General features: G+C 31.6%; 1 protein-coding gene across 2 annotated transcripts; it reads left to right on the plus strand.

Moving 5' to 3' along the window:
• Positions 1–537: 537 nt before the first annotated feature.
• LOC143911177 (putative SLC9B1-like protein SLC9B1P1) lies at positions 538–9,524 on the plus strand. 2 transcript variants are annotated; one of them, XM_077429949.1, is made up of 11 exons: positions 538–679; positions 2,174–3,194; positions 5,380–5,525; positions 5,593–5,824; positions 5,890–6,059; positions 7,699–7,913; positions 7,979–8,150; positions 8,219–8,373; positions 8,455–8,619; positions 8,688–8,880; positions 8,992–9,524. In XM_077429949.1, the coding sequence occupies exons 2-11, from the start codon at positions 3,088–3,090 to the stop codon at positions 9,114–9,116; spliced, it is 1,680 nt and encodes a 559-aa protein (XP_077286075.1). In that variant the 5' UTR covers positions 538–679; positions 2,174–3,087; the 3' UTR covers positions 9,117–9,524. The 2 variants fall into 2 exon arrangements, with proteins under 2 accessions (XP_077286075.1, XP_077286076.1); XM_077429950.1 differs by lacking the exons at positions 538–679; positions 2,174–3,194 and adding an exon at positions 5,214–5,311.
• The last annotated feature ends 1,491 nt before the right edge of the window (positions 9,525–11,015 follow it).

Below are 11,015 nucleotides of genomic sequence, written 5' to 3' on the forward strand. Positions count from 1 at the left end.
AAATATAATCGGTACTCTTCCTAAATGTATTTGACCCATTACTGATATGACTTCCAAATAAGGGCCAAGGTTTTTGCTTTTCAAATAGCATCATATCAGTGGAGTTCAATTACATTTATGTACAGTCATCCATATCTTATCAGAAACAACTTACTTAAAAAATGGCTATAAGACATAAAGCAACTATTAATTTTTGTACTTACTTAAATCAAACTACTGGTCATTATTTGTACTTAAAAATATAAGACACTTTATTGAATTAGTAAGCTCATAAGCTCTATGATTCTCATATATATCTATAATATATGCAATATTTCTATCTCGTGATGGGCACTGGTAAAAAAAATATTTTTTCTCCCCACAATCAGTGGCTATTTATCATACATTAAATATAAGCGCGCGTTTGGGGCCCCCGAATTTTGGGGGCCCCGAAATGGGCCTTTGGGAATGAAATTAATACCTATTTTACATAGTATTTTAAAATAATACTGTTGCGTAGGGGTGGGTGGAGGATCCAAGCTAAAGGCCAAAGTTGTGTCACAGCATTTATCGGTGATTAAGGAGATATAAACACTGGCAGTGCTCCGTCCAGAATGTCTTGATATCGCCTAAGTACCGCCTTATAACGGATCGGTTACTCAGGGCATCTTCGACGTCCGGTTACTTCCCTATTGTTTAGGTATGTACCCGGATATGTATTCCCACGACACTCAGTCCCACGGTATCGGTCACTTCTGAGAAGGGACCAATAGCGGCCAATTCGGTGGCCATTGTTTAGCCTACTTGCACTTAGTCTAGAGATAATCCTTGAAACCAATTATAACGGTCACACAGTCTCTGGGATGCTACTCGGCCTAATCCGAATGCACTTAATCGCTGGTGTACGTATTTTATTCCAAAATCTGTTGGTGTTTCAAGTACATATAGTAAATAACTAAAAAAAATATGGTGTTGTAGAATCCTAATGAAAAACCATATACTGAAAAGCATGGTAAAAAACGATGATAGTGTTGCGTAGGGGTGGGTGGAGGATCCAAATAAAAGCCCAAAGTCGCTTCACACCATTTATTGGGTGATTAAGGAGATCCACGCACTGCCAGTGCTCCATCCAGAATGCCTTCATATGGCCTAAGTACCTGCTTATAAAGGGCAGGTCGCTCACTGCATCTTCCTCGACGCGTTAGTTAACCTATTGTTATAGTCACGTACCAGATACGCAGTCCCATGCAATCTCGGCATGCAGTCCCACGCTTTCGCGCTGTCAGTTCTGAGAACTCTAGCGGGAAGTGACCGAATGCCGTCACCGACCTCTAAGTCAATTCGGGGGTCTCCATTGTTAGCCGACTGCACTTAAGCTTGGAGATAATCCTCGAAAACCAATTAAAACGGCGGCTCCTTTTAGCATATGCTACAATAGCATTTTTTTTACTGAAATGGGGGCCTCAAATTTCAAATGCGCCTGGGGCCCCCATTTACGTGATCCGCCATAAAAGTATATGTGTACAAGATTTTTATAATTGTCGCCAATACAGTTTTAATATATGTACCTATACGTATGTACATGTATCTTTGTTCCTATACATTTAAAAACTGCATAGTAAAATATGGCTTCGTGAGATAGAAACACTGTACAAGATTTTATGTACATATGTATATCAATTTTAACTAGCTTTTATGTTGTTACTACTTTACACTCAATCATGACACTTATTGACATTTATTGTTACTGTTTTATTTATTTTTATTATTTGTTGAATTTTTATTTTTTCTAATAAATTTTATTATTTTTGAAAAAGAAAATATTATTTTTATTTCCATATCATTTTCACTTTATCTACGCACGTAGTGTCAACAGTTGACGAAAATTCCGCCATATAGTTTTTGAATATTTTTACCTCAACCGAAAGTAGTACTTTTACTTTAAAGAATCGAGGTTTTTTTTTACATTTTTCTCTAAAACCTTTCAGTGTATTTAACTGCAATTTCATATCCAGAAGCTTAAGCTTAATATCAAGTAATATATAAAATTTAGTGAAGACCTTCTATTAATTTAATGTAAATAAAGAAAATCAACAGAAATGTCCAGAATGTCTTGATATTGCCTAAGTACCTCCTCATAAAGGAACGGTCTCTCAGGGCATCTTCGACGCCCGGTTACTTCCCTATTGTTTAGGCATGTACCCGGATATGTATTCCCACGACACTCAGTCCCACGCTATCGGTCACTTCTGAGAACTCCACGGGAATGCGACCGAGTGCCTCTACTACGCCAATTCGGTGGTCATTGTTTAGCCTACTTGCACTTAGTCTACAGATAATCCTCGAAACCAATTATAACGGTCGCACAGTGTCAGGGATGCGCCTCGGCCTAATCCGATTGCACTTAACCGGTGGCTCTTTTTAGTATACGCTACAATATTTATGGTGATGATAACTAAAAAAAAAATTTGAACAGAACTATTGCCTTTTGTGGATTTCCCTACATTAGCACTCAAACTTGTATCGATAATGTTCTCATAGCTGGTAAGTGTGAATATTTACATATGTATGCGTCATTGTGGAATTTTGTTTATACTTCTTATATTCCTAAAATACACACATCAAATCCGAATTTATTTTAAACAGCAGACAGTGAGAAAAAAATTGAATAACCGATTTCTTAATTAATCCAAAAATAACTAATAAATGAACACACGTCTAAGCTATTCAAATATCGTGTTATATTTTGACATTTCAAGCTATGTACATACATCTAAAGCAGGTTATATTGCTTTAACAAATCAGGTTCTAAATTTTTCAATTCATAGCAATTCGTCAATCATTGTCATTTACAGATCACGTGATCTAGCATTGTTCAATCTTCGACAATTTAATTGACCAGACGTATAAACAAACGCAAGCAAAGTCAACGCTTTCATTAACATCCAATTTGCGCAATGTGCTTCAACTTTAGAGTTGACGTAGTGTCATTATCTTCCGTTTTTCGCTCGTGAAAGTACCGATATTAACTGTATCGTTTATTAATTTTTAAATTTAAAATAAATCGCCTCCTTGAGTTTATATTAATGGTGTCGTAAACGTTGTAAAATGGTTCATCATCAAATGGATTCTTTGAGAACTGGTGTAGTCAATGAAGGGTTTGATGGCGATATAATCAACGACACTAAACATGTATATACAAAGAAAACCTTAAGGTAAATAAATCACAATGTTCTTTTTACAAATGTGTGTACCTTTTTTTAACTAACATTTATACTGTAATCACAGAATGATAATAGTCTAGAAATATTTCACTAAAAATGGTATGAAAATTACAATTACTTATGAATTCGTCGTTATCTTCTTTATTTAGCATAAGCAAATGTGAACTTAAACTAATGTCAACATTTTTAAGATTAGTTAATTTTGCGTAGTAGACGTTCTTATTTGTTTTTATCGATATGTTATGTTCATATTTTAGAATTGAGAAAAGTACATATTTAATAATGAAATACTTTTTATTTTTATTTTTTCCTATTATTTAGAGTCGGGCACTTTACTTTAAAAGTGACAGGAAAATCTATCATAAGTAGAGACACGTATTTTGGGCATTTTGCTATTAATGCTCAATTGATGCTAAAAATCGGAATACATGCTAATAGATGTTAAATTCGTAAAATATGCGAATAGATGCTAAAATAACAAACAAAAGTGAAATTTGCATAAAATTAATAGACAATTTAGAAGAGTCTTCCTATCCCATTGCCCATTTATTATGTGAAGAAATTGAGTGGATAAAACAGAGCTTGCAGTTTACCATAGACGGTATTTTTTCCTGTCGAAACCAAGCAACTGCTTTTGTCTACTACTGTAAATAGTAGACAAAAGTGTGGATGCTGAAAGGTATTTTAGTAAATACAATATAATTGTTACCGATCTTCACACAAATCTCAAAAAAGAATCTGTAGAAATATGCTCCATGTTGAGTTTTAATAAATTTTAATTGGTATTATATTTTTATATTCATATTTTTTGTCTTTGTATTTTTATATTCATGTTTTTTTCATTGTAATTTTTATTTAAAAAATATTTTTGAATTTTTCCTATTATTTTTTAATTATTGCGTTGTCTTTTTTGTATTTGTATTTTTATATTCGTGTTTTTTGTCTTCATTTTTTAATATTCATGTTTTTTTCATTGTAATTTTAATTCCAAAACATTTGTGTTGTCTTTAAATTGTATATATGTTACACTAAATCCATGAAATTGTCTATTACAAGCATTCGGCAAGAGAATTGCCGAATGCGTGAAAAATGCAAGCACGTTGCCCAGTTCACGGATTCCGTAAATTCTTTGCCGAATGCGTGAACTGGACAGCGTGTTATATTATAACCAAGTGTCAAAGTGACAGCTGAATAAGGATGTTTAATTTACATATTATTATGTATAATATGACTACATACATATGTGTCACTGTTAAAATATTGATCAAAATGTATAAAAATGGCATTAATTTATGTATAAGTCATATGAGATGATCGAAACATATGTATGTAGTCATATTATACATAATAATATGTAAATTAAACATCCTCATTCAGCTGTCACTTTGACATTTGTCCACGCTGTCCAGTTCTAAAAAACAACACCGGAGCGCTGCTGTCTATTTGCCGACTCCATGCTTTGAGCAGAGAAATTCTTGCCGAATACACGCATTCTGCAACTGAGCAACGTGCTTGCATTTTTCACGCATTCGGCAATTCTCTTGCCGAATGCGTGTAATAGACAATTTCACGGATGATTCGGTGTAACATATACATATGTACATAAATTTTATTAAAATTCATCGAAATTTTTTATTATTTAAAATTAAACTCTTCATAAAAATAGATGCTAAAATTGAACATTTGTAATGCCCTAAAACGCTAAAATGCTAAAATTGACAGAAATAGATGCCCAAAATACGGGTCTCTAATCATAAGCTATGAATATTTCTATGTACATTTACACTCAAAAATTAATTATTTCTAAATATCTTAAATAATTCTTATGTTGTAATTGCAAAAAATTCTCAATAAAATAAATAACAAATATTTTAAATATGAAAATTACAAATGTATACTAAAGAAGATTACAGCTAAATTCAGATCTCCATAATCTCATCTACCTTGAATTTTAATTGTATTTACTTAATTTTTACAATGAATTATCAATATAAGCTTCTCAGTAGCCATACTCGTTCGCATCAAGAACTTATAATCGTTTCAGATACTCGTTCATTATACATCGTTAGTTCCGTACAACTATTGCTAATGTGTCAACGAAATGAGAGGTTTTTAATTATTTCAAACGCCACGTTTCAATTTATTTCGTATAAAAGTTTATTTTGTCCAAATTTAGATCGCGTTGGATTTCCTTCTGTGAAAAGTGTCACCAACCTGATGCAGAACCGTCATGGGAACCGCCCCATTGGCAAAAGATATGCCCCTATCCTTTCTTTCCCACATACCGAAACTTCGCTCAAAACATTGCTTTCGTTACAATCAGTAAGTGGTGTTATTTAATTTCGATAAATTAAAATATGTACATGTTTGCAAGTTTTCAACTTTATAGTTTTGCTACTTTGGGGTGTCTTGTATACAATTGTGCCTCGTCTGGTTTCTCCCAGCAGTCAACTGTTCAATTTGGTAGTCCTGATCATTGCTGCATACATCGGTGGCATACTCCTCTTCAAGTTGACCACTCTACCAGCTCTCATTGGAATGTTAATAGTTGGTATTATTATGCAAAATCTAGGCGCGGTCAATATTGAAGGAAACTTCTCACGTGTCACTGCCGAGCTAAGGTAACACATATGTAATAATATATACCATATTTTATACATATTTCATTGATATTCTATGATTTTAGAAGAATTGCTGTTGTGATCATTCTAACAAGAGCAGGGTTGAGCTTGGATCAACCAACGATGAAGAAGTTATTTGTTGGAATCTTAAAATTGGGCTTGATTCCATGGATTGTAGAATGTGTTGCCATTGCAGTTTTAACTCATTACCTATTAAATCTACCGTGGAATTGGGGTATAAAATTAAATTAAGTTTCTCAAAGCTATTTCTCAAATCATATATGTATGTATAGCGCTTAACCCTTTGAGTGCTAACGTCTTTTCTGTCGAAAACCGGCCATGCTGAAAATTTCGCCAACGTTTCCAACTAGAATTATTAAGAAATCCAATAGAAAACAAGTATAAAAATGGAAGCTAACGCAGAGGATTTCAAGTTTTGTAAAGGTGTGTTTAGACTCTCTAATTTATCTTGCAACAATATAAAATAAACAAAACAAGTCTATTAATGAATGTATTTTTTCAAAACTGGTTCCATCTTCTTCATTGTTGTTAAAAGTAATGCTCACAATCTAAATGCCAAGCCACAATCTAAAATAATCAGCAGTTAGGGATTTCCATCGAAAAATTCTGATATGGTTATAAATTCAGAAATTCCGGTGTAAACCAGTGTAAATTCCGGTGTAAAACGTTGACAAATGAATGACACGGATCAAACAACCCATGTTCAATGCATTTTTTTTCAATGCTTAAACAATGGAAAGGCTTAGCGGGTAGTATTCTTGTTTATTTTTTACATACTCAAAAAACAACACCTATCGGCGTATTTCAGGCTCGTGGACTTGTTGGCAAAACGCAGATCAGCGTTGATCAGCATTCAAAGGGTTAATATGAAGTCCTTGAACCACAAGAGCTTCACAAACTCGAATGAAAGGAAGAGGTTGCACATAATTTAAACCAAAATTAGTTTTAAAAAAATGTTAACAAACACTTAATTTTCTAGTTTTTACATACCTCCTTTTTTTACATACCTCCTTTACGTTTCACATGGCTTTCGTGTTAGTGGTCATTTTTATCTCTTATCCGATCGTTTTCATACTTTGCCATATTGCTCATTTTGGTCATCAATACACGTTAATGTATCGTCTGCCATTACGTTGGAGATAAAATATCGTATACAACGCGTTTTAAAAACGGGGCCCGTGAACCTTCCTGACGTTTAATAAGCGTTCGTCCCGTGTCTTCCAACCTGTTGGCCTTGATATGGCCATATAAGATTTTAATTGTTTAAACGCCTATAATTCACTCTATATTTTATAAAATTTGCTTTATAGGTTCTCGTTATCTCTAATATTTAAATATTTATAGTTTTGACTCTCATATGTATATATAAATTCCAAATTTGGCGTCTAGCTTCATGTAATGTAATACACGATATATATTGATTTTTTTCCAAATAAGTCACAGCGTAGTTCCTTGATTTAGCAATTTTTTATCAGTTGAAAGATCCTAGATTAAAATTCCACCCAAAAATGAAAAACTTAATTGAATTTCTCAGTCATTTCTGGCAAGATCTTATAAAATTCAAATCGATCTCCTTTCAGAGTGTGCGATTTATTTTATTTCATCATAATGATTAAGACGGTTCTTTATTAAATTAACACTGCCAAAAAGCCAACATATATAACACCAAAGGTCATAATCCATTATCTTCTTAGATTCGAACGGAATCGAGTATGCGTTAAAATAATAAATAATAACCCCAAAATACTGCTTGAAGTTAATTCGCGAAAAATGTTTTGAGAAATGGTACAATATATTGTATTATCATAAGACTAATATCTGTATATATGTATATATGTTAACTTGGTTAACAGCATTCCTACTCGGTTCTGTGATTGCTTCTGTGTCTCCTGCTGTCGTTGTTCCATGCTTCATCCGACTCAGGAGTGAAGGCTACGGAGTGGAAAAAGGAATTCCCACCTTAATTTTAGCTGCTGCTAGCATCGACGACACCACAAGCATCGCTGTTTATGGTGTAATTAGCAGCATTATGTTTACAGAGTCATCTCTTGTTAACACCATTTTACAGGTAAATTTTTATGGCAATCGCTCAACGTGACTTTGACTTACTATTAAGATGAAAATGTATCACAGGGTCCATTGTCCGTAATTGGTGGTGTCAGCTTTGGATTGATTTGGGGTTTCATTTTAAACTTTGTACCTGAAAAAAACGATGCTTATGTTGTGCCTTTAAGAGCATCGATGCTATTTTTCGGCAACTACTTTGCCGTTGTTGGATCTAGTCGTCTTGGATATGCTGGTGCAGGTAAATTGAAAATCAATATTTCAAAAAAACAAAAAAGAACACATTACTTTTTCATAATTCAAATTCAGGACCATTGGCTGTTATCACAAGTGCATTTATATGCAGTTACAACTGGTCAAAACAGGGATGGAGTGTACAAGAAAACCCTGTCGTCAAAATATTCAGATTGTCCTGGATTGTATTTGAACCAACGTTGTTTGGAATTACAGGTGCACAAGTAAAGGTATCACATAATTAATTTTAAATTTTAATAATTACATTTTTTGATACTTATAATAAATATTTATTAAATTTCCTTATTTAGATAAATGAACTAGATCCCCATATTGTGAGTGTGGGAGCAGGTTGTCTCTTTTCTGGTGTTTTCATTCGTATCTTATCAACAATATTAATCTGTTTTGGCAGCAATTTTAACATGAAAGAAAAAATTTTCATCGGTCTATCTTGGATGGCGAAAGCTACAGTTCAAGTAAGCGTTTATAATTTAAACAAAACAGTCAAATCTTATTTTTTGGTATACGAAAATTTAAATTTCAGGCTGCGCTCGGACCTTTAGCAATTGATTCTGTTAGAGAAACTAACGGATCAGAAGAGGCCATGAATTATGCTAATATTGTTCTAATGATATGCATTTTATCTATAATTCTTACAGCTCCTTTAGGAGCTATATTGATTTCCTTGACAGGGCCAAGACTTCTTTCAAAATCACCAGAACCTATACCAATGAAAGGTGTTGTATAATTAAATTAATTTCTCTAACCTCAACCATACAATCAATTCTGTGCATTTTCACTTTGATGTAATTTAAATACAGCTTTCTTACTCGGATGTAATTTTGTAGACCAGATTAATGGATCTCAAGATATCACAATAGCCGTTGACAATGGCGAAAAGGAACATTTCCATGATCAAAATAAGGAGGATATTTGTTCACCGATGAAAAATTCTATAGATGAGACTAATTAGCTTGGAAAATTTATTTATTTTACATAATAAGCAATACACAATATACTTATGTAATAACTATTATAAATTATATTACTAATACATCCTCCATTCTTCTCCCATTCTTTCCTTTGCAATGAAGCTCCATTATTATATGTAGATATTTTATATTAAAGAATTTAATAGTAGTGTCAAAATCTCTTAGTCAGACTTGGGTTTTTTTTTTTATAATTAAGCCATTCATAAATTATTAAAATATGTATTGAAATCAAACATGAAAAATTTCCGTTTTATTTATTTTTTCATCTAGATCTACGTAATTAGAACATAGGAGAATCTAACGACTTTTCTCAGTATTTTTTTACAAAAGGTATTCAACTTGAAACACATATCTATATACACATATGTAATAAAGTTGCGTTGAACATTAAAAATGATTTATTCTGCTATTTTTAACATGCATCCAATATTTAACGTATGAAATAATTTTACAATTATTATAATGTCATGGTTTATGCTACAATATTTTTATTATTGAATTGAAGGTATTTAAATATGTTTCAAAAAACATTATTTGAATAAGAAATTCTGTATTTTTTTAAGTTAATAATGTCATAAATTATGTTTATGACTATGATATACATATATATATATATATATATATATATATATATATATATATATATATATATATATATATATATATATATATATATATATATATATATATATATATATATATATATATATATATATATATATATATATAATTTGGCTAATTTAAACTTTAAGCATGGACAACATAACATACACACTACTTACAATATATTATTTAAATTACACTACGCACATATTTATTTCGAAAGTAAGCAAATTAAAGCTATACAGGTAATGTTAAATTAAATTAAATGAACCTACATATATGGATCGGTCATTGACTACTTCTTTTACACTATTCTATTTAACTGATTCGTTGTATGGTTTTCCATGAACGTTTTTATATATAATATATATGTTTGTACATACAATGACATACTGGCAGGACATATTTGGTAGTTCCAATTTTTAATGGAAATGTATTCACAATTAAGTCAAATAAAATTAACAAAATCTGACAAAAGGCAATTATGTACTATCCTTTACATATATACACATGTATGTATGTATATATTTCCAGCAAATTAACTGAAAGCTATTGAGGGTACCACGTAATTATTTTTTATTCTGACCGATATTTAAAAATGGAACTTCTCAATCAGAAACAAAAATTTTAAATATACTGAAGGTTTACAGGGGAAAACAATAAATTGATATTAGAGGACTAATGATCTCAAATATATATATATATATATATATATATATATATATATATATATATATATATATATATATATATATATATATATATATATATATATATTGAAGTAGTTGTAATAATATATGGCTGAATAAAATATAAATAAACGAATGCATTAAGGAATTCTTAAGCTAAAAGACTAGAAAAAAATACTTTATATATATATACAGTGTAAATCGATTAACAAGAAATAATATTCGTATCCCAATAAAATTCTATGTACAGGTCTGTTACTGAGAGTTGGCGCGTTCTCATACTATTCTTATTTCACTTACTATTATTGAATACAGTGTGACAGCATGCTATACACTTATTCACCGACACTACACAAGCGCATTTGTTCGTTCCAACTCTCAGTAAAAGACCTGTACTTTCATTCATTGTGTTTTCTTTTAACAAAAAACGTTCGACACGAACTTATTTCCCGTCTCGCAAAGACAAAAATATACACTGATTGACACCAAACTGTTTATAGTTAATAACTATTGACTAGACAGACATCTCTGGTGTCTTCTTAAAGAGAGTGAGATGTCTTTGGTGGTGAATTTCGCGTTCGTGTATCT

Source organism: Arctopsyche grandis, chromosome 4 (genome assembly GCF_051622035.1).
Source record: "Arctopsyche grandis isolate Sample6627 chromosome 4, ASM5162203v2, whole genome shotgun sequence".
Lineage (NCBI taxonomy): Eukaryota > Metazoa > Arthropoda > Insecta > Trichoptera > Hydropsychidae > Arctopsyche > Arctopsyche grandis.